The sequence below is a fragment of the Bos taurus genome, chromosome 13 (genome assembly GCF_002263795.3).
Source record: "Bos taurus isolate L1 Dominette 01449 registration number 42190680 breed Hereford chromosome 13, ARS-UCD2.0, whole genome shotgun sequence".
NCBI lineage: Eukaryota > Metazoa > Chordata > Mammalia > Artiodactyla > Bovidae > Bos > Bos taurus.
This window is the reverse complement of record NC_037340.1, coordinates 19,754,465-19,778,724: the sequence shown is the minus strand read 5'-3', so window position 1 is coordinate 19,778,724 and position 24,260 is coordinate 19,754,465. Positions and strand designations below refer to the sequence as shown.

At 44.0% G+C, this 24,260-nt stretch overlaps 1 protein-coding gene and 1 long non-coding RNA gene across 6 annotated transcripts in view; one reads left to right on the top strand and one right to left on the bottom strand.

The window, feature by feature from the left end:
• The window catches only part of LOC112449261 (uncharacterized), a 32,950-nt gene extending 19,155 nt beyond the window's left edge, over positions 1-13,795 (top strand). The window contains exons 2-4 of the long non-coding RNA XR_003037731.2: positions 8,135-8,203; positions 10,436-10,573; positions 12,710-13,795. This is a non-coding gene — a long non-coding RNA (uncharacterized lncRNA). The remainder of the gene's footprint in view (positions 1-8,134; positions 8,204-10,435; positions 10,574-12,709) is intronic.
• Positions 1-24,260, bottom strand: part of NRP1 (neuropilin 1) — a 147,333-nt gene that overhangs the window by 3,465 nt on the left and 119,608 nt on the right. Inside the window, exons 10-16 of one of the 5 annotated variants that reach the window (XM_025000766.2) lie at positions 23,793-23,937; positions 20,301-20,405; positions 15,069-15,128; positions 8,887-9,024; positions 5,197-5,471; positions 4,625-4,721; positions 2,245-2,295 (exon numbers count right to left, since the gene is read on the bottom strand). In XM_025000766.2, the coding sequence (XP_024856534.1) occupies positions 2,245-2,295; positions 4,625-4,721; positions 5,197-5,471; positions 8,887-9,024; positions 15,069-15,128; positions 20,301-20,405; positions 23,793-23,937 (871 nt within the window). The remainder of the gene's footprint in view (positions 1-2,244; positions 2,296-4,624; positions 4,722-5,196; positions 5,472-8,886; positions 9,025-15,068; positions 15,129-20,300; positions 20,406-23,792; positions 23,938-24,260) is intronic. The other 4 variants (XM_010811132.4, XM_010811133.4, NM_001205660.2 and 1 more) reach the window with 4 other exon arrangements.

Sequence of the window (24,260 nt, the reverse complement as noted above, 5' to 3'; positions counted from 1 at the left end):
GTTTCTGGGCAAGCTGTGAGGGCTGGGTTCTAATCTAATTCAGATTTTATGCAGCCCGCCCTCCATGAGACTGTAATCTGTGTTTATTGTCCTTGGGCAGATACGAGATGTATAAGCTTTGCAAATGCTCCTTCCCACATTGGTCTAGCAGGGGATTTAACCATTCCTGATGCATCTGTTTGATCCCCAAATCCTGCACGAGAAGATGGCCCAAGCTGCCCTTCTGAGTGGTGGTCCTACCACAAGTCAGATCTTCAAGTTTCCCCCCAAATCGACCATGGTTTCACTCAATCAGGAGAGAGCTTTCCGACAGAATGAGGGCATGCCTGCTGCTGCTATTTTAAATGGCTTATGGCTCCAATCGAGAAGCCAGGTCTGTGTTGTATTGAACAGAACACATTTAATAATCAGCATCTTTGCTGCCCTGGTTGTTTCACTGGAGATGGTCACACAGCTCTGCACGCAGGCATTGGGGAAATGTTTTCTTTAGAGTGGAACATGAGAAATTGTTAACATGGGAGCTCTGAGCCTCATTACCTGATACTAGAAATGAGACTAGAATGTTAATGTGCAACAGGCCTGGTGTTTACTTAATGGTGTTCTGATCAACAAGGATTCCAATCAAAGGAAACTAAAAATATGCGATGCAAGTCCCTACAGGGGGAAAGAAGCCACAAGGACATATTAATATTCTCTCCCTTGACGCGACACTGTTTTGAAACAATCTCTAATAAAGTTTCCATCTCAGTGTGGACCACGTAACTAAGCTAAATGAGCCTCGTGTTGAGATGATCAACTGCGAATATGGCGCCATCTCTATTTATCTCTACCAAATCTCTACTAATACCAAATCTGTGGTATTAATATGTCCACATTTCTGATGGCAGCTGGTGCTGATGCTGATGGACAGGGTACAGATCTGCTAACAGCAGCTTGAGTGATGCTGGGGCAAGTGTCCAACACCTGCCACTGTTGGCAGGAGGCGCGGAGACTTCTGGAAATACAACATCAGGCAGGACCTCACTCCAACCAAATGCCTTGCACTGGATCACAAAGCGGTGTTCAATGAAAACACACTTTTGAATTAATCAGTTTGAAGTCTGAGGCTACCACCTAATTACCTGACTTAAGTGAAGCGAAGTGAAAGTCGCTCAGTTGTGTCCTAGTCTTTGTGACCCCATGAACTTGTAGCCCACCAGGCTCCTCTGTCCATGGAATTCTTCAGGCAAGAATACTGGAGTGGGTTGCCATTTCCTTCTCCAGGGCATCCTACCAACCCAGGGATTGAACCTGGGTCTCCAGCATTGCAGGCAGATTCTTTACCACTAGCGCCACCTGGGAAGTTATTACCTATCTCACTTAAGGCCAAGTCACTGCTGAGTTTCAGTCTCCTCATCTGTGAAATGGGGATAAATATACTCAGAGCACAGCTGTGAGAATTAAACAAGAGAACTTATAGAAAGTGACTGGAACATACTAGCTCCTCAGTAAACCCTCATCGGCATCATCGGCATCATCACTGTCATCAACGTTGTGATCATTATCGCAAAACGAGGGTTTCAGTAGCGGAGGCTGGGAACAGGTGGTCCAAACAGACACTGGGCTCCAGCCCTTTAAAGATTGTATCTGGTTCTCAGTCAGGCACAAGAATTTGGGTTGGTTTCAAATTACTGTATGAAAAGTACTGTAGGTCCTTGGGTAAGAAACAATCTTCACTCGCTTCCTGTTTCCATAGTTATTAAACAAGGGTATTTCATGTCGTTGTCCTCTGAGTTCTTCTTCCAGCTCAGTAGGGAAGGGCCAGGCTAGCATATGTCCCCTGGGGTTACCCCCGACACGCTCTGAACCGGTCACTGCCTCTCCCAAGTCTGTATCGGGCACTCACTCTCACAATAGCCCAGGCACAGCATCACTGACGTGGGTGGGTGTTTATGCTGTGTGAACTGCTTTGGTACTCTGGGTTTCCCTTGTAGCTCAGCTGGTAAAGAATCCACCTGCAATGCAGGAGACCTGGGTTCAATCCCTGGGTTGGGAAGATCCCCTGGAGAAGGGAAAGGCTACCCACTCCAGTATTCTGGCCTGGAGAATCCCATGGACTGTATACTCCATGGGGTGGCAAAGAGTTGGACACGACTGAGTGACTTTCACTTAGTACCCTGGTGTGCCAGAGTTTCAGAGTTTCTCCATAAATATAATAAAAGCCATGTAAACTGTTTTAAAAATAAGTCAGCAAGACATACTTACCTGTTTCATCGATTTTACTTTCTGGGTTCTTTTTATCCAGGTCTGCTGGTTCTGACAAGTCAAAGAAAATTGAAAGAGATATTTGAACTCTCAACCAAACATAATACACACAAACTACATCAACCCTCACACACTAATCGCCAGTGGCTCTGCTGGGTTTTTCCTCAAAGGTCTTAGCACAATCCGACCCCACCAGGTAACTGGAGAGCTATGGAGAGGCAGTGCTGAATGATTAGGGAATTGGAGTCAGCTCTAAATCCAGGAAGCCCTGCTGCAGCAGAGTGTGTTGTCTTAGGAGACCGGAGGGGAGTGGAGGCGGGGGGAGTTTGGGGAAGTGGCTCTGGCATTTGGAGTGTGGGGAAGTCTGGTAAAAATAGAAAACAGAAGTGGGGTTGCACATATGGCTGCCATCCTGTGCTTTTGTAGATAACGGCTTCCTAAGTGTTAGTTGGTTTCCCATATAGTATGTCAGCTCGTTAAGGCCAGAGACTGCATCCTGTGTCTTATAAAAAAAAAAGTCTCCAGGGGGAGTGGAGTCCTGGCGTCCTTTATGATTCTGGTAGAGGATAGGGACCTGGTTCATGCCTATGTCCCCAGCATTTAGAACAGTGTCCAGAACACACTCCATGACTCAATAAATATTTGTGGTATTAATGCATGAATAATTAATAAAGAGCTGATAATCTCCTAGCATCCAGGGCTAAATTTTCAAAGAAACATATGTGACGAATAATTGTAGAATTCTCTTAGACAACTTCTTACTGTCACAGCAACACAGTTGTTGGGTTTTTTTTTTTTACTATTTTTTTAAACTTTTTATTTTCTATTGGAGTATGGCCAATGAACAACATTGTGAAGGTTTCAGGTGAACAGCAAAGGGACTCAGCCATACATATACATGTATTCATTCTCCCCCAAGCTCCACTCCCATCCAGGCTGCCACATAACAGTGAGCAGAGTTCCCTGTGCTACACAGCAGGTCCTTGTTGGTTATCCATTTTAGACAGGAGAACATGAAGTTTTAATTGTGCTTTAGCTGTGACTTTCAGAGTCTAACGCCCAGCAGTAACCACAGCTACGCAGCCCAGTCACGTGAACAGAAAAGGCTCAGGGACTTGCTTTAGCCTCTGTGTTCACTGGAGCACTAGGATGCTGCTTTGCCCTTAGAAGGTGATCAGAGAAAACCTGTTGAACCAAACTGAATGTACTTCTTTGTTTCAGCTGGTGGAGTTTGCTCTCCCATTCCAAAAACATCACCATCAGCCTTCCCATCTTGGAAAAGGGATGAAAGTAATGTAACTATATGAAATAGACATATTAACAACTGTGTAGACCCGGATGCCGGGGAGTTTGTAAAGTAGTTGTAACTTACATATTAAGCCTTATCATTTTTTCTATGAAGGTCTGCTAGGTACTGTGGCATTAAATAGATTTCCTTACATAATATGAAGCAGACCTTTATTCACTGCTCATTCTAATTTCTTCAATCGACCCTATCAAATTATTGCCACTTTAGGGACTACATATATCCAATATATTGTATAATAAAAACTTTGTAAATTGCTGAAATGACCAAAAACCCATTATAGCCAACAGGCCTCCTTTGTCTTAAATTTGCCCAATAGGCTTATTCCATTTTGTTATAATTAACATCCTATTATATCATAATATATAACAAAAGTTTAAGTGTAGCAAATGGAGCTTAAGACTAATTACTGTGCTATTACATTGCCATTAGTGATGCTATTTATAATTATATATCAAGAACTGGGAGTATGAATTGGTTTTCTATGTCAAGACTTTTTTTCATATATACCAGGCCAAGAAAAATCCATAAACTCTGAAATGCTAGGCAAAATCTCTAAATTTCATTTATTCTTTTGAGGCATTTCAACTGTTCTGAGTCAGAATCCTCTACTTATTTTTATAATAAAGAATGATGTTGTCTATGATTCATTCACAATGTAATCTTCATTAAATCCACTGTGATGAAAAATTTCAAAGGCTTCCTATTTTGTTTACACATTGAGATACCTGGAATTACCCAGATGTCTGAGTTTTCCACTTTTCATCACAGTGTTTAGGCACGGCCTGGAAATCGTGAGTTTCTTCTTTGCTATGATTTTTGGTTGCACGTTATTGATGTACTTCTCTGGATACTAACCAGACATTCTAAGTGAACCAGGTTAGATGATGCGGTAGCTGAAGGTAGACTGACCTGGCTTTATGCCTTGGTGCGTCAAAGCAAGCACATCTATAGGATGCGCTTATAGCCCACGTTAAAATTCTAGGTCTAAGTGAGCATGACAAAGACCATAAAGTGGAAAGACTCATGCCCTGAGCAAGCGCCGCCTTGGTTTCTACAGCAACCCATACTTACTTGCGCAGTCCTCTTGAGGGATGTGGTTATTGATGCTAATATCGTCCACCGCAATCCCGCCAAGGTTGCCTTTTCCGATTTCACCCTCAAAAATCACCTAACAAAATGAGATCATTTTCACAGTATTTAAATGTTTGGTCCCAAATAGCAATGTTTACACATGCTTGTGCAGCTCAAGTCACAGCACGTAAATGAAATTCATGAGATTTCGAATGAGCACGCGATTTGCTCTTCAATCCGTATTAACTGCTTGGGGATGGTATAAAACTTCTCCTCACATTCTCTTTGTGTGATACAGAATTTAAAACTGGAAAGAGCAGCAAATAAAAGGAATGTTGATTGTGACAGCCCCAAATAATCATAGAGTAGCATTTTCCCTTCTTTTTTAGCAATCAGTCCTCTGCCTGTAAACTAGGAGACTATGAAATAACGCTACCTAGATGATCATCAGTGCATCGGTATCAGGTTGAGGACAAATCTGAAATAATTTTTGGAATGATTCCCGCATCTCATTTGCATAGCTTTCAAACAGCATCCCAGCTGCCTGCCCCGACCTGGGGAAGGGGGCTCACCTGGTAAAGCTTCAGAGATTTGTGGAGCAGGACACGCCCTTCTTTCCAGTGGTCCCCTTGGTGTCCGATGGCCATCCAGACCAGCTGGTCGTACTCCTCTGGCTTCTGGTAGCGCAGCTTGACCCTCAGTGTGCCCACGTGCGAACCAGACATGTGGTACCAGAAGGTCATGCAGTGGGCAGCGTTCTGGGAATAAACCACGGGGCTCACCAGGCGAGCGACTTTGCCCTTTTGGTTTTCATCAGCCTGGGAGTAGATGAAGTTGCCATCTCCTGCTGTGACAAAAAGCTGTGTTAGGGGGAATGGCCAGACGGATGCACCTCTGTCTCTTTTCCATCAAGTTCTGCTCTCAAACCTTCTCTCCTGGCCAGACCACCAGAACCCACTTGTGCAGTGGTGGTGGTGGTGAAGTGGGTAACGGTAGGTAACCTCACTGGCGTTGAAAGGCTCTTGGCATCCATGAAAGGACGTTTGTGATGGAGACTGTAAATCTCAATAGTCGGATACCACTTATCTAGAATGCACGGTCACATGGACATGGGCTATGACTTGCGTTGGTCTCTACACCATTGCAAGCAGATCGGATGCGCTGGAAGACCTATTTCCATGCAGTTCTAACACTCGAGCAGCACGTGTGTGAACACAGAGTAAATGTAAATATTTAGATGTATTCTTATTTATTTACCATTGGAGCAGGAAGACTTCTGGTGGATGTTGCTTTGGTTACTGTAAGTGCCTGATAACAATGAAGCTGCTGTCTGTCCATATAATCTGGCAATATCCCCCAACCCCCACTTCAAATTCCAATTCTTTTCCCCTAGTTTATTTTAATGGCTTATATTAATAAGTTCCTTAAATACACCTGAGAGCTTGAAATTCAACTGTGAGTCCCGCTCTTGTTTGATGTGGGCTTCTGGTTCCAGGAGAAGAGAGGCTGCTCTTCTGAGGCTTATTAGAATGTGCCATTTCGGCAACGGAGATGCTTGCTGAGCTTGGAGGACTAACTCCCGGCTCTGCTGTTAATGACCCCCGGTGGGAGCACTGCCTCCCGCTACCACCTGGTCTAAACACACAACTCATGTTTCACTGTTTGCTCTGCAAATAGAAATGCTACTCGAACGCCGCACCTGATGAAAGCGTGGATCTGATGGCGAGCTTCCGTGGGCAATGGGGTGTTCTGTGTGCTGCCCCAGGGGCTGGCATGTTTGGGAGATGCTCTTGCACTGCATGTGTGGGTGCGTCCTGCGTTAGCAGCATCCAGGTAGAGTGGATGTGTCCTCGACCACCATCTTCCTCCCTCACCTGGCTGCTTGTCTGAGAGGCTCCTCAGCACTCTTAATAAAACTGTTGGGTGGGATAATGAAAGGAGGGTGGGAAGTAGAAGCCACAGCCCCGGCAGAATGTGTGTGATCTCCGTCTCTCCTGGACCGTGTAGACTCGGTCACTCCTGGGGTCTGTTTTCTCCCACTGATTTACCTAATGATGGTCACCTGTCTGTGTGATGGTGCCACCTCTCTCAGCCCACCCAGACAGGCCGGTAAGACCTTCCCTCACCTTGCCTCTGCCGCCTTGCCCCCATCGTGTAGAGAAGAATGAGGTTGAAGATGCTTAGCTGAGCTGGTCCCTGAGCCAGGCCTGCATCTTGGCTCCCTTCTGTGCTGTCTTCTGCCACCCCCACTCCCCCTGCCACTGGACACTTTCATCCCACGGCATGGGTGAGCTGTTTCTCACCCAGAACCAGACTGTGAATGCCCCCAGGCTCGGACTCCCTCCTTTATACCTACATCTCCCGCGCCCCTCCCAGCATCTGCCACGGGTTTGGGGAATCCTCTGTAAGAAGTGACACCGCTCCATTGTTAGAGGTCAAATGCAGAAAACCAATCGAGATCCCTTTGATAAATTCAAAATCAGGCCACAGACTATTGTACCTAGACACTGTTCATTTTCAGAAGCCTCCACGTCTGATTTGCAAAGCACCGCACATGAGCTGTGGCGGGCTGTGTGCTTGTGTCTTGTGTGTGGGGCTCTTTTCATCCAGACTTTTTCATGTTAACAAGTCCCTGCCTTTCAGATGCCGGGCTCACCCAGCTCGCTCAGCAAATGATTGCAAGTTTAGTGCTGCGGGCTCTTTCTGGTCTGGGTGGATCTGGAGGGCTCCCAGGAGGACAAAAGAGAAAAATGCTTCTGAAGGAATCGCACTTCTCAGCCGTTCATCTAAGACACGCCTGCCTTTTCTGACACTCCAACACATAAAGCGCTGATATTTTTCCTTTCGGGGTTTTATCGCAATTCTAGGTCAGGAACTCTCTCTCCGTTTTCTCAATTAGCACTGTACTTCTGTAAGCCTTTTAGCTTTTGTCTCTGGCTAACGTAGCTTTTAACCTCCTTTGAATGTCAGATCCTACTGAGCCTTTTTGCTTCACTTTGCATCAATTTTTCCACCATTACTGCCTTCATTTCAGCTAATTGCATTTGGTTAATTTGGTGCCATTTCTACGTACAGTGCCATTTACAGTCAAAGTATTTTAAGTTTTCTAAAACTGCTTGTCTTAAGATTCAATTGAAAGTGTCTCAGAATTGAAGGAGTTCAATTTTATCCAATTTCCTTGTCAGTCTTATTAGGAAAGGAGGTAGCCGTGATGGAAAGAGGCCTATTCAACCTACTTAATGGTTGTATTCACTGGGGGCAGAGTGAACAACCAAGTGGGAAAAGCATGAAGGAGCCTTTGGCCGTCCATCAGCCCCCTGGCCCACTCATCAAGGGGGACCTTGGCTTAATGAGATGTCTCAGCTCAGCAAATGCCCCTCTGGGGTCTCTCTGGGAACCATGACTTGAACAAGCAGTGTTGTCGGTATCACTGAATGGGCTGGAAGGTTGTGGGTTGGGTGTTTTCTGTGTGTGTGTGTGTGAGTATATGCATGTGTGTTTTTTTTACAGGACAATGATGGTTTTTTAGTCCATCTCTCAAGCTGAGTAATGACTAGGAGGAAAAGAAGATGGCAATGGGTAAGAGTTCCTAGAGGGGCTGACAGCTCCCTGTGCACCCTAACCCTAATTAATCTTAGAAGGAAAGTAAGACAGGACGTGGGGTGGGCTGTAAACTGGGGTGTGGCGAGGTTTCTACTTGCTCAGAGAGAATGAGCTAGATTACTATCTTCCTCAAAAGAACAAGATTTCAACCCCTGACCCCAATCCACTTCCACTCCAAGGGTCAAGAGAGTAGGCATTAGGCAATAAATGAAATGACACTATCTATGTCTAGACTTGCTTCCAAATCACTCAGAGTCAGGATGCTAGAGGTAAAATGAGATTCCTAGGACCTGATGAGTGTTGAAGTTGGGTTATGTATAGAGAGGGTTCATTTTACCATTTCTTTTCTCCTTTTGTCTATGTTTGACATGTCCCATGAAAAACCTTCAGAAAGAGTAGAAAACAGGTCCTAATTCACACACACTGATCTGCCCAGTTTATTACTTTTCACAGGGGTCAATCTGTTGCTAAGTTTATTTTGCATTCTCCAGTAAGTGGCCTAAGAGAATCTCTACTAGGAAGGGCATCTTTTTAATTCCAGAAAATAAAAGCACAAGTGAATGACTGTAGTATTTTCTAAACTCACAGACCCCAGCAACCCTCCTCAGTAACACCCTCTCAAATCTAAAGAAATGAGGCCACAGTGAACCCTCCATTACCTGTGTGATCCTGAATCGGTCCCGTCTTGCTGGTCAACACACTCCATTTGAGCTGCACGTGATTGTCATGTTCCCAGTGACAGAATGTCTTGTGAGAACCCCAGCCAAACTCACAGTTAAAACCATATGTTGGAAACTCTTCAGTAGGTGGAAAGGAAGAAACAGAGACAAGTAGAGAAACACACATTGATCATTTAGGTCAGAGAGGTCCTTAATTCCTTCATGGAAAACACGATTTATATAAGTTAGTATCTATCTGAAAATCCTAGGAAAGCCACAACACCCAGGATTGCCAAGGAACGCAAAAGATGCATGGAGAGATGCACATGCTTGCAACATCACATTTAGTAACTTTTTTTTTTTTTGGATCCAGCTCAAAAAAAGATTATGGACTGCCTGTCAACTTGGTACATAAAATTTCCAGGAAGGTTACTTTCCAAAGCATGTATTATTACATCTGTAGCATTTTATTTCCACAACATTTAATATAAAAGATACTCCGCTCTTGAGGATAGTCATATAAATTGATATCCACCAATGAAAAGAATCTTAATTAGAGACTGACCCATGAACCTCCAAAGTCTAGAAACGTGAGTTGCCTGAATATCTCACCCTGGAGGTTATCTGTATTCTCAACACACCAGCTTATGCTCCAGGTTTTTACTGGCACATCTCTGAAGCATTTCATAAGATTTTTTTTTTTTAACTTCTGTGCTTTATATCAGGTCAATTAATTTTAAGTGGGAAATCTTTGCTTCTTTAGTGAATTTTCAGATTTGCATATAAATTGTTTGCCCCACTTAAATCCGCAATATAAGGTCAAGCAAAGCCAAAGCATATTTGAATAGGTACCCACTTGTATATTTTTTTAATGTTCAAAACGCTTCCTTTGGGTTCTAAAAAGAAAGCGTGAAGGGATTCTCAAGAATGATTTGTTTTGTGTGTGCTACAAAGTGCTATTTGACTATGGGTGTTTTTTTTTCTAACTTGTATAGCCTTAGTTTTTACTCAACCTTTTTGCTGGGGGAATTTGGTTAACTTTTTAAGGATGGGGAAAATGAAGCCCTTGATATTTGGAATTATTTTTGTTAAACTGGAGCTAACAATAAAAATAATCCTAAAGATAAAATTCTTTTCCTTCTGCCAGTCCCACTCCTCTCCTGAATATAAAATTAAACACACAATAGGGGCTGTTTTCTCTAATGAGGGTCATTGCGTCTCATTGAGTTCAGGCGTCCACAAGATGGCAGCATTGAGATGAGAAGGAAGGTGCCCCGGCAGCTTGCCCGCTGATCTAAAAAATAAGTCTAAACCAATCTCTCTGTAGCGAAAGGGAAGTATGATATTCTACGCTGTATTAGGGTCAGGCTGCGAGCCTAGCTCATTGTGGTCTTTCCTGTAACTTTGTCTAAGTGTTTAACACAAATATCTTGCATTCTTCTGAGTCTGGGCTCCACTGCCCCTCCCCCACTTCAACAATGGCAGGCAGGAGGCGCGGTAAGGGAAAGATTTACTGAATAGATAAGAATGAGTTACTTTGCATTTTTAGCTTCCAAGGAACTCCTTTCAAATGCTAATGTGAAATTTTGGAAGGAAGGCGCCATACGCATCCTCAAAACTGAGCAAGATGGATTCTCCCTTCCAATGACAGTGTGACCTGCCAAAGGATTCACCAGGGCCAGCTGGGGTAAGAAAGCCTAGTAAGTCATGTGATAACTTGTATGTGTATAACACGAGCACTTTCAGTTTATGCAAAGGGCTATATTTCACAGCGGTAGTGTCACGGGAGATACATATTTTATGCCTAGTCCATCATAACCATGAAACAGGGCTTCTTAAAGCATGAGAAACCCTCTCCCAAATCCGCTCTTCTGTACAGCATGACTGAATTTTGCAGATGTAGTCAGCCGAACAATGAAGGAGTAGTTGAATAACCTTGGATGTCAACACCCACGGCCCTGGAATGTGCTGTTGTGTAATCTTGTGTTAGAAACTGTTAATACTGAAAAATATTAATATGTGTGTGGTTTTAGGTTTTCTCCTTAAATGTCATTTATAAGACCTACACAGAGAGGAGGGCAGTCAGTCATTACAGCATACACATTTCTGGTAATATTTGCCTTGTTAATACTTTAAATTTATTGTATAATTTACAGGAAACCACACCATCCATAATTTGGCTATTACTATTCTGGCAGTGTCATAAAATAAATGAACTTGGGTATTTTTGTGGCCAAGACAAAGGGCGACTTTGCCTCAAAGACTAATTTTGACATCTCCTGTTCCAGTGAATGGAAGTCAACCTTTATCTTTCACTGTTCTTTCCAATCTATGAATTTTACACAGTGACTACTCAAACTTTTCATATTTTACTACTCTTATCTGTTTGGCTCAATCATATATAATTTATGGCAATCTTGTTAGATTAGAATTTTTTTTTTTTTAATCAGTACCTTTTGTGGGGCATGGGCATGGAGACAGAACAGCTCAATGTTGAAGATTCAAGTCTGGCTAGAAAGGCTATTAAACTCACAAAAATACACACAGACATTTCTAGAAATGGAAAGAGAAAGAGAGAAGGACAGAAGCAGAGGAGAAAAGGGCAGAGAAAGAGAAAAAAGCAAATGGACAAATGAAATTAGTATACAGGACAATGTCCATTTGACCTTTCAATCTTCAAAATATTACCCAGGCCCCATGGCTGCACAATTCTCATTAAATTCATTGGGAATAATCTGGCTAAATCCCTTCTTGACTCTTAAAAATAGCAGGAAACAATATTCTGAACTTAAAACAAATTTATAGCCGCTGTGAGCCAGCACCAGCTGTGCCTGGGGGACCTAGCTTGCCCAGAGTTACATCATTAGCACCATATATGCACAAGGATTTAATTTTCAAATCTGGTCTTCAGAACTTCTATTGGGTATGTGAGCTCGCTTACTCATAGGCTGGAAATAAGCGGAGGTGCCTGGGTCCATGTAACCATGGGTCATGAGCATACTCTGAACTGATTTAGAGAATGTTTGGGGATCCTTGGAGGGTAAGAGCCTTCTGCCAAGGGGAAGATGGATTTAAAATGCAGGGCTGGCAGAGCATTAACAGGCTTTTATGCATCTGATGACAACCCAGATAGCATATGCAAATTATATGCCCACTGAACATATTACATTAAGAAGAATCTTCAGCATGAAATCTTCAGACTGCTTGAATCTCTAGTGGCTTCAGCAAAATCAGATGATGATGAAAGTTTAAGGTCTGATATGCTGCTATTTGTCAAGGTGCCTGCAGGACAGTGGGGATCCAGGTATCACTAGATGGGTCTGACGACGAGCAGGGGAAACCTCAGAGTAAGACCTGCTTTCTGACTCCACGCATGCTCAGGTTCTAAGCATTAGCTTACCCAGGAGGTGACAATGAACAGAACTCCTCAAAGAAACACAGACAGTTCACTATATACAAATGAAGAGAACAAGATCCATGACTCAGACAATGGAAAAACAGGAAACCAAGGCGACTTGTAAAGGACTCTGGGCTGACTGTAGACTAGACCATCCCTATCAGTAAGGTCTGTGGTTCTGTAACAGAGAACAAACCCGACTCCATATTGGATATATTACTTTAGCTCTAACTCTGTGCTCTGTTGCCTGAGCGTAGCCATGCTGGCTCTGCACCTTTTGTAAAAGAATGTTGCCTACAGCCTGAAATATACAGGAGAGCCCATTCTCAAGGCTCTGACCTTTAAAGGTACAACACCTTTCTGTTCATGCACAGACAAGAAGTTGCAGAACAGAAAATAATGAATTGTCTTCCTGGGGGTTTATAGGAACATTGTGACCGGATCTACATGGACAGCTGCAAGAAGAAAGGATTCCAGGACCAAGAAGTTCGCAACAATCAGCTGTACCCTCTCCCTTTTTAGTATGAATGAAGTCTTAGTTCTAACTCAGGTAACATGGTTCTTTGGGACACTAGTCCACCATCTTCTTGGCCTGTTGACTTCTTACTGGTTCATGATTTGTATATTCACCCTATGATCACAGTAGACGCTGTGAGACGACTGTTTGCTCTGGAGCTCCTCTCTGAAGCCATCATGCCAAGGGCTTTGAGCCGTAAATTAAAAGTTCACAAAGCCATTCCTGCTTTGATAACACAGGCCTCCAACATGGAGGGGGAGTCATCTCATTTTGGGTTGTTGTGTTTTGATGACCCCTAGCTCTTTTGACAGGCAAGCAGAGAGATGAGATCTGTTGATGGCAGCTTCCTAGTGGTTGTAATTAACTCTCTGGCAAGAGGAAAAACTAGAGCAACAGTTAAAATGTTTGTTACATTATTAGAACTTCACTTGTTCACCTCAGCCCATTCCCTGTGACAGTCATAAAGAGCTTACAGGAAGTTACCCCACAGAAAACCACCCAGACGGGGCTGAGTGGGAAAAAGGAAGAAATTTCTTATCAGGGAAAATGGGAAGTGAGCAAAAGGCAGCTAGCCAATCCCCCAAGGCCATATTTATAACCTGAAGAGGTATGAGGGGACTCCTGCCCTGTGAAGATTTAGCTGAACACTGTTCTTCAGTTTCATCTTCGGTGTTTGGGGGTGTCTTAGCTGAGTGGTGGGCTTCCCCAATGGCTCAGTGGTAAAGGACCCTCCTGCCACTGCAGGAGACTTGGGTTTGATCCCTGGGTTTGGAAGATCCCCTGGAGAAGGAAATGGCAACCCAGTATTCTTGCCTGGGAAATTCCATGATCAAAGGGGCCTGGTGGGTTACAGTCCATGGGGTCAAAAAGAGTCGGACATGACTTAGCGACTCAACAACAATGAGCTCAGTGGTAGCAGGGAGTCTGTCACCCAGAGCCAACCATGGGGAAAACTGGGGTTAAGTTCAACTGAAGGGAGGTTTGTTTTGCAGTTTAATCAGGTCAAGAGTGACAGCACCCTTTGAGGAAGCATGCTAATTAGAACAGTCCCTTTCTGATTTTCTGCTGGCTGAGGAGGGTCTGCTGTTGAGGAAACATTGATGTACACCACATGCCCGGTTAATAAGTGACCGTGGAGGCCAAGGCTGAGCAGGCTTCAATAGAGGAAATGGGAGAAGCTGGTGAGCTGACCTGTTCACCTCTCTCTAATGGTTAACTTTTAAAGTATGTAAAACCTCTGATTGCTTATACGCACTGTTTCCCCTCATGTGTGTCTGTGGGGAAGATTTTTTTAAAATACTATCGAAATACAGAGAGTGAGGGGGACGCCACCATTTCCCTGTGGCTGGGCCCTGATCAACAGCAAAGCTCTGAAAGTCATCAAAGGACCTTATGAACAACTTACTGACCAGAGACATATTAATATGTCTTTTGTTGTAGTTCATTGCTCAATTGTGTCCGACTCTTTTTGATCCCCTGGACTATAGCCCACCAGGCTCCCCTGTCCATGGGATTCTCCAGGCAAAAAACTGGAGTGGGTTGCCATTTTCTTCTCCAAGGGATCTTCCTAACCCACGGATCAAACCCACATCTTCTGCGTTGCAGGCAGATTCTCTACTGTTGAGCCACTGGGGAAGCCCACGTCTTCTGTTACCTGAATGTTATCAACTGGAGACGTTTCAATATTCACCTACATAATAATCACCCGACTAAGTTTTTGCAAAACCCCCCTGGTCAATCACGTGTTAATAAAAAAGGATGTAGAGGCAGTCCGCCTCAGGGCTCACCTCTCCAGCCCTGGTTCCCTGCACACCATCTAGTGGTGCACCCACTGGAAACGTGGCTGTAAAACTGCCAACTCCGTGGCTGGCAAAACTGACAAACTTCGCCTGTCTCCGATCTGCAGAGCGGCGATGAAAATAAATAGTCAGGCTGCTGCCTGGGAGATTTCCTTCTCCCGAGTTTGCAAACACAGTCCGTGTCCTAGATGTGCTGCGTTTAAACAAAGTATGTTCCCTGGTTCCTTCCGTTGAGAGTGGGGATTGTCACCATTTGGCAATGACTGATGGGGGAGGAAATCTCGCTCCCTGCTGCATATACATGTGGATGAAAGGGAAGCAGTGTTTATGGCTCCTGCTTGGGGACCAGATGCTGGTGGCATCTCTGCTACGACTTGATGGGAAATGGAAACCGAGAAGCGTAGCGATGCGCTATTTTGGGGAAGAAGACACACATATGTGAATCAATTTTCTCTTTGGTATTTGATACCTGATTGTATAGTGCTGTCTATCACGGTTGGCTTCTCTGTGGTGAGCACAGTGGTACCACCTGAAACACAGAAAGAGTAACATACGAAATGAGAAAAAGCAGAATAAGTAATACACAGCAGAAAACGCTCTTACATACGTCTGTTAAAGGCTAGCCGTTTCCTTAAATAACTCTTCTTTTAATTCCAGCTAGAGTAACTGTCTCAAATTTTGCTCACCACCACACCAAGTTCAAAGAAACCACTATTTTTCACCTATTTATTCATAAAGCATCTAGATAGTATGGATAATTCCAGACTTCCTTCCAAGGGCATTCCTTGACGCCCAGACTAATCTACGATGCTCACAATGGCAACAATGTAAAGCAAAGGCCTCCCAAGGTTCTTAGTGACTTGAGTATTAAACTTGACCTAGACCTCCAAGTTCAAATAGTTTCCCAAGCTTTCAGATGTGTGCCTTTTGGAGGGGAGGGTGTTGCAAGGCTGGTCCCCGCCATCTATTTTAAAAACTGAAGGTTTAAAGTGGATAGCTGTAATTCCTCCTTTCTTTTGCTGCTGTGGTTGTTTATTTTTCCCAAGGACAAATATTCCGCCCAGTATGTAGCTTGGACAAGCTGCAGGGAAAGTGGAAGAGGGGGGACACATTTCTTCACAGTCCCGAGGAGCTGGAAGACTGCACAAACAACACCCTGAACACTGTGAACTTTAATCAGTCTGGGTTGACTTGGGATACTTGGTCCAAGGACGTCGTGGAAACTTAGATCTACCATCCCAGCTTAAGTATCTTAGCTCAGCCGTTTTCTGCCCTTTATCCTGAGACTTCTCTTTTATTTATTTATTTTGCTTCCCAGGCGGTGCTAGTGGTAAAGAACCCGCTTGCCGATGCAGGAGATGCAGGCAAGAGACACGGGTTCAATCCCTGGGTTGGGAAGATCCCCTGGAGGAGGGTATGGCTGCCCACTCCAGTATTCTTGCCTGGAGAATCCCCATGGACAGTGGAGTCTGGTGGGCTACAGTCCATAGGGTCGCAAAGAGTCGGACACCACTGACGTGACTTAGCGACAGCAGCAGCAGGCAGCTTACAGGATCTTCACCAACCAGGGATGGAACCCACACCCCCTGCGGTGGAAGAATGGCAGAGTCCTAACCACTGGACAACCAGGGAAGCCTGAGATTTCTGTTTTAAAGCCCTGTTCCTCAACTTGCCCAAACCACAAGCATCACTTGAATGCTTCTTGAAAAACTGGCTTATTGTTTACTACGTAGGTACTTGAGAAAGCCATTTCCCCTTATGTGCATCTGCCTTGCAGATAATGGTTGGGGATCATCTATTTGCTTTCCCAAGAGATAAAGTCCTGGGCAGACTCAGGGTAAGGACATGGGTGGGCCCATGCTGATCCTGGAACGTTTGGAGGTGGTTATGAGGTGCCACTGTACACCTTTCAATGCTATCATTCAATAAAGAGACTATGATCATTCCTATTCTGGCTGAGCCCTAGTCCTAACCTACAGCTCCCACGGGTCAGAAATCACCCAGCTCATGAATCAGAGAGCCATAAAACTGAGCTCCTGGAGTGGCCTGAAGATTTCTGAGCTCATCCACTGCGGCACCAAGTCGTGTTACCCCCGCTTGCTCAGTAAATACGCTGGATGAGTGGTCACACATGCATGTGCCCTCAACGAGGCAGGCACTAGGAAAGGGAATTATATATATTATGGGTTAAGAAGGTGAATCTGTAATGGCAGAACTGGAGGGAGGCCAGAATGCATTAGCATTCCGTTCCCAGTGGCCTTACAGGAGAAAGACTCAAGGTGAAAACTCACTTTTTAAAACCGATACGCACTGTCAATTTTGTGAGAGGTTGGGAGCCAAATTCTGCTGCCGGGTAGACACAGATCCAATGTGAAATCTGGCCTCCTGGTGCCTTTGAAGCCAATTGTATTATCTAATGACTTCAAAGGCATTTGCAAATGAGGAACTTCAAGGGTGAATTTTCACCTTGGCAAGCAAGCAAAGGAGAGCAAAATCTCTCTTTATTTCCATGTGTTTGGTGCAGTTCACCTGGAATGCAGTGTTGTTTAGAGGTAATGAGCATTTGGCTACAATACTTATCTCCCACTATGTCCAAATCGGTCACCCCTGGGAGAAGACATTAAAGTGACACCATCTGTGTTTAGGACCCAAACCTTAAGAGAACACTGATCCCAATTTCTAGGCTTCCACCCATCAGGGTGAAAGAAAGAATATTTTTGGTTTGGTTTCAAGGCACTAAGCATTCCAAGTTTGCAGTGGTGACCAAAACAGCAAGGAGGGTACGGACTTGCGTGTGAGTCCGGGAGGCAAGATGCTACCTGGGGAAAGATGCAGGGGTGGGGGAGGGCCAGGCTGCCGGCAATCACTGGCACCTGTCAGCACACCCTTCTTCAGAAAAGACTAACACAGAGCTTCATAGAGGAAATTAAGCTTTTAAAAAAGGACAAATTGGCCATGATGCAATAAACGAACATGAAGCATGAGAAGGCCTTCTAAGATCACCTTTTCTTTTTTTTTAACTTTTTCCTTTATATTGGAGTGTAGTTGATTACCAAAGCTGCAATAATTTCATATGGACAGCAAAGTGACTGAGTTTTAAATGTACCTGTATCCTTTTCCAAATTCTTTTCCCATTTAGGTTGTCACATAATATTGAGCAGAGTTCCCTGTGTTGTACAGTAGGTTCTTATTGGTTAAAGAATCACCTCTTTTTAATGGTGGAATGAAGTTAACTTTATCAGTACCCCTAGAAGTTCTTATTATATGCACCTATTGATCAAATTATTAAGACAAATGTGCTGGCCTGAGAAAATGACATTTTGGGGGGGCCAGGATAATACGTAAAAAAAACGAGAATGCCCCTTTTTTTCCTATCTAAATAAATGATTGTATCCAACAAATGAGTTTAAACACTGTAAATAAATGATCACCTTGTATTTTAAAGGATTGTCAGTGTTTCCACTGGAAATGACCTATTTTCTGCGGTTTGCAACTTTGTGCCATTCACAATTTGCTCGAGGCTAACAGACTTGCCCTATTTCATTCAAAGGCTTAGGTTTCAATTGATTCAGTCATGAAGCAATGCAAAAATGAGAAGGTTGGTTGTTCTGACGCGAGGAGTAAATCTGAGGCTTTGACTCTAATCAATATTAACTGACCACTTTAGGGTTTATAAAGGAAAGAACCTCTTCTCCAGAGGGTAATTGAACAGAAGAGTCTCTGATGACTGTATCCATTCCTTTTTATGAGGATTTCACTACAGATGGGATGTGTGACTAGGTTTGCAAAAAGCCTAAGGTTTGCAGAGAGTGTTTATAGGCGACCTTGGGAAGGTTCTGCAGGGCCTGCTTCACAGGCTAGTACTCTTGTTTTTCGTATTAGCTGTAAGGTTTTCAGCTGGAGCTTGACATCTTACAAAGAAAAGGCCTCTGTCTTAATTAGATTATTTTTTGTGGCTTGTGGCTACTGAAATACAAGATTTATTTTCAAAAGCCCATAGCCATGTAATATTTATTGGCCATTTGACTGTAAGTGATTATTCTGGAAATTTGGAGGGAGAGAGCCTTAGGAGGAGGGATTTAAATGGAAACTCAGTTCATGGTACTAAACTTCTCAGCTAGATTTTACCTTTATTCCATCTCAGAGTAGCAGAGCAATCTTGCTCTTTCAGAGGAGAGGTTCTGAAGTAATTGGAAATGGGGGTCCCCTCCAGATTTTACATTAATGCATTAGCCACTAACATGGCACTATTATGAAGTTACATGGGAACACCTTCAGTTTCGCCCATGGAAATGAATTACACGGGCTCTCTAGAGTCCCTTCTGGGTAAAGACACAGACGGCACCCAAGGGCTGCTGTTTAATGTAAAATGAGAGTCACATGCTGTAAGAAACTGGGTGGCAATACAGGTCTCATACCACCTTTGGTAACAGGGTGAAAATTCTAGGACTTTGGCCAGTTTCCGAATGGTGGAGTCCGACTTCCCCATGTGCTTAATGTTTCCTCTGCCAGTCCAAGTGGAAGTGAAGGTCACTTTCTAGCTCTTAGGATTTCAGACTATTATGGAGTCATCCTCTAAACGAGTCGGTGAGGCACACGGTACGCGCCATCCCTGCTACATCTGTTAGTGGTGATGTGAAACAGCAACGGATTCTGGCTTTCTACATTTTAATGTAAAATGATTCACAAAATTCTAACTTAAAAGCTGCAGTTCAAATATAAGTCTAATTTCATCAGTTAGTTGAAGGAGCCACTCAAACATTTTGATTCCTGTTTGAAAATAAACGTTCTCAAGTGTGTGGAGCATGTGTTATGGTTGGGGTTGGGGGTGAGGGTTGAAGATGAGAATCAATTTATGTTACATATTGTTGTTTGTTATTGTTTAGTCACTAAGTTGTGGAGAAGGCAGTGGCACCCCACTCCAGTACTCTTGCCTGGAAAATCCCATGGACGGAGGAGCCTGGTAGGCTGCAGTCCATGGGGTTGCAAAGAGTCGGACACGACTGAGCAACTTCACTTTCACTTTTCACTTTCATGCATTGAAGAAGGAAATGGCAACCCACTCCAGTGTTCTTGCCTGGAGAATCCCAGGGACTGGGGAGCCTGCTGGGCTGCCGTCTCTGGGGTCGCACAGAGTCGGACATGACTGAAGCGACTTAGCAGCAGCAGCAGCATTCGCTAAGTTGTGTCCGACTCTTTTGCAACCCCATGGACTACAGCCTGCCAGGCTCCCTGTCCATGAGATTTCCCAGGCAAGAACACTGGAGTGGGTTGCCATGCCCTCCTCCAGGGGATCTTCCTGACCCAGGGATTGAACCCAGGTCTCCTGCATTGGCACATAGATTCTTTACCATTGAGCCACCAGGGAAGCCCAACCTCAGATACATTTAGCCATGGAGAAATTCTTATTCATTCAATGAAGACAATCCCAGCCCTTTACTCTGAAATGGCTCAAATCACTGTTTCGGATGGCTGTGACTTGGAAGAACAATTTGTTTACGCGATGACATGAAGAGATGAAGATGCATGTGTTCTGGCAAAGTTCCCTCCACCCTGATGCCTAGTGCCATGAGGATTTTCACACACACACACACACACACACACACACACACACACACACACACAGAGGCGTTAATGAGCGGGCCCCAACTACAACATGAACTGAGATGCCACAGCAATGGGATGAAGATGGTTTCTGCACCTGTGAGCTGGAAGTCATCACCTGTTCCGCTGTGGCAGTTGGCCTGGTCGTCATCACATTCATCTACCAGGTTCCCATTGGGAGTGGTTGGCCCAGCTGTAGGTGCTGAAACAAGATCCAAGGATTATTTTCTCACACCTCTGAAATGTATTCTCCAGCCCCCTGGTTGTTGACTCTGCTAATGCTTTTGCAGAAAACTTTAATCTGCCATAGGAAGGCCAGCAGGGTGGTGTGCCTGCCTCTCTTTCAGGAGTGGAAGATACTTGGATTTTGCAGAAGGCACTGGGGACTGCTCTGTTTGGGTATTTGATTCCTATCTCCTTGGTAGACGTGGCTGCCTTCTCATTTCACACGCTGTTATCTACATAAACATCCTTTTTCTGAAAAGTTCCTGAATTCTCCCGTTATTTATTCATGACCCTGGAGTTGAAAATTCTGATGATAGAGGTTTTGCTTGAACTGTTTTTCCTTTCATTTTCAAGGTGCTAGAGGAATCGATTGTCATGAATTCTTTTATATTCTTGATATTTACTCAGTTTATCTTGTAATTTTTTTCCCAAAAGGGAGTCTCAGCATTCACTTTTAGTACAATGTTGTTCTTATTTATTTTTTTCACAGTGACTCCGTTTCTCTCTAAGTGTCTGGGCTCATGAGCGCTCCCTCCAGAGCAGGTGTCTGGGAGCTCCCGGGGGTCATGTTACCTTAACTCCTGGGGGACCACATTCTGCTGCTGGCAGGTATTCCCATAGCTCTGAGTTTGTAGTTGAAAAGTAGCCAGCATTAATCAAAGACTTCTTTTGAAGTTCTTTACGTTTAGTTCCATCTATTTTTTTTTTCCAGCCTGTTCCTCATTTTTGCAATCTGTTTAATATTTTACAGTTTTCGGCATTACATTTCACTTTACAAGACTTGAGATAATGGACAGTTCTCTTGATGTCTGAGAACCAGACAAGATGCTGGGAGTCGGCGGGGGAGGCGGGGGTCTGTTCTCTAATAGCTTCTGGCCAGGTGGAATGTGCTGGTAACTGCTGCTTTCTCAATAAAAATTTGACACAGTTTTTCATTGTAGAGAAGGACTGAGCAGAGTTATAACAAATGGAGAAACACAGCTAGTTTCAACATCCTCAACTGCCCAGGACACATACCAATAATTGCTAGGAAATCAACACATATAGGTAATGTCCACACTGTTTAGGCTGCAAACTGGACTTTGTAAACTGTGTACACACAAGATTCCGGGTTCTGCTCACTGCCAACAGCGAATCAATAGCATCCTCTTCAGCAACCTTGACGCTTGCCTTTGCTAAGCTGCCTTTGCTGTTGGTTTTGTGCCACTTTTAAACTCTCTATTCATCTTGCTGGTTTTTCCACATTCCTTGTGGTATTTATAAAGAAGGAGTTTTACATTGGACGTGGCCCAGGGTAGTCCCTGGATTAAACTGAAAAAAGTAAAATGTGAGTCTTTTTAAATTTTTTTAAATTAAATTTTCTTTTTTTTTTTTTTGCAGTGGATAAGCATATGGGATCTTAGTTCTCTGACCAAGGATTGAACTCATGCCCCCTGCAGTGGAAATGCAGTCTTAACCACTGGACCACCAGGGAAACCCCCAAAGCGAGTCATTTTGTTGTCCCAGTTTTACTACTTGAAAATATTTTATCTTCTGTGGTCCTCTAATTGTTTCTTAAATACAAGTCCTAGCCCCAAATAAGCTAGAGGTCCCAGAGATGGCTGGGTTGTACCTCATCCTTTTTTCCTATCCCTTTAGGCATCTCCTGTAGAACAAGGTACAAAGTTGATATTTAATAAGGGCCTGTTAATCATTTTAAGGAAGAAGAAAAACACTCCCTTTCACCAACTGTGTTAAAAAGCTTGGACAGTTCTTTCCCTGGATGCGGGTTCCTCATGTGGCTTGGGGCGACTTCCCCACTTTGCTGAGTGCCTGTGAACATCTGTAGTCAATCCCTTCACCACCATCGCGACCTCAGCACAGAGTTGACACTGGCAAACTGCCACCAGGCCCGGTCTTTTCAACCATCCATTCATTCCACCTCCTAAATCAGTGTTGCTTCCCAGAATCGAGGCTAAAGTCCTGCATCAGAGCAGCAGAGGCCCTTTGCCAGGTGACCACACTGCTCAGCACACTGAACCGATGTGTCTGCAGGTGGCTGGGTCTGCCCCAACCCTCTTTTTTCCAGGCGTCTTTGCCAATGTCCTGGAACATGGTCATTCGTGGTCTGCGTTGACAGTGACGGGATAACTCAGGGGTCCTGGGACATAGCCACAGATATGGAAACAGCTACCCAATAAAGAATGGGAGATGATGGCCTGCTTTTAAATAAACACATAGGAAAGCAGCTATGAATTATTCACTAGGATGGTGATTTATAGCTTAAGATTCTTTAGTGCCTAAGAAATGTTTTATGATATTTAATGTGCTCAGGAATGTAATTATATTTGGGTAGCTTGAAACACAAATAATTTAGAAATCCCAAGAAGGTGATATTTAAAAAGCATCCTTCCAAACAACTTTGAGCATATGCTCAATGGATTAACATCTGGGTACCAACAATAGCCATTCTTTGCAGTAACCTAGAGGAAGACCTTTATGGGGATGAAAATGTTGGTATAAGGTTACTCATTTATGCCCAAATCAAAGGCAGATGGGAATTCTAGTGCACAAAAGCATTAAATAGTACACTAAGCAACCATCATATGATTTTTTTAAACATTCATCTCATTCATTATGTGATTAAAAAAAACACAGAGGAAAGTACAGTTCTGCGGTCAATGTGAGAACTGAATTTGTCCCTGACCTCCCTATGATAACCTAAGTTTATGCAGTCGTATCTTTAAACAGACCCCATTGTGCATTACATACATTATGCGATATAAAGTTTGGTTTCTCTGCAGCAGTCTGAGAAATTTATCCAAGACAATGTCTCAATGTTTCGGTCTGTCAAATGCTGCTTCCTGCTAGTATGTGATGGTAGTCAGCGTTGCAGATGGAAACTTGGACCAGACACAGGCCTCTGAAGAACTCTAAGAAGGTCAAGGAATCCATGGTTGCCAGGGGTTGAGGGATGATGGGGATGGAGAGGGGCTTTCATTTCATTTGGACCGATAGAAATCTTTTGTAACTAGACAAAGGCTGCTTGCATAAGCACCTGTCAACTACGACTACCTACAAATGCTGGACTTGTTTACAACGGTGAATTTTGTTATGTGAATTTCACAACACATCATTTTTTAAAAACAGATCAGAGAACACCCCTCCACCCAGAATCTGAGGAGTGTTATGCAAACAACCCCCACAAAAGCAAGATGCAGAAGCACTGCTTCGTGCCGCTCACTGGGTGATGAGCCCTGTGCACAGGCAGGCACAAGAGACACAGGATCATTTGGGGGAAAGCTGGCAATCTGCAGCAGCACCGTCAGGGCCATAAGCACGTGAAAAAGGACAGAAAACATCTAGGGAAGCAGAGCGGGCTTACCTTCCACCTCACAGCCCAGCAGCTCCATTCGCAGCCCCAGTCCGCCGTGCGTGGCTCTCTCGGGGTAGATCCTGATGAACCGTGTGGAAAGGGGTGGAAAGGTCCGCAGCTCAGGTGTATCGTAGTTGTTGTTGCCTTCAAAAGACTGTGAAGAACGAGAACCAGCAGGTAATAACAAACCTTTCTTTCAGCAGAAGAGTCTCTCCTTGAGGACTCTCTAACAGGGCAGAAAAATGAGCCTCATTCTACCACTTCACAGAAGGCTGACATTCCTACATGAGAATGGAAAAAAACAATTAAACCTTCTCTAGGAAGTGACAGATGTTCCTTCTCAGAAACTCTGGAGGCCGCACTGAGGCTAGACCAGAAGCTAAGGATTTAATGAGACACATTTTTAAATGATAGGCTGATGTGCCTGGAAGAAGTGACAGTTTCACCATTTCCTTGAGGTGGAGGAAGAAAACTCAG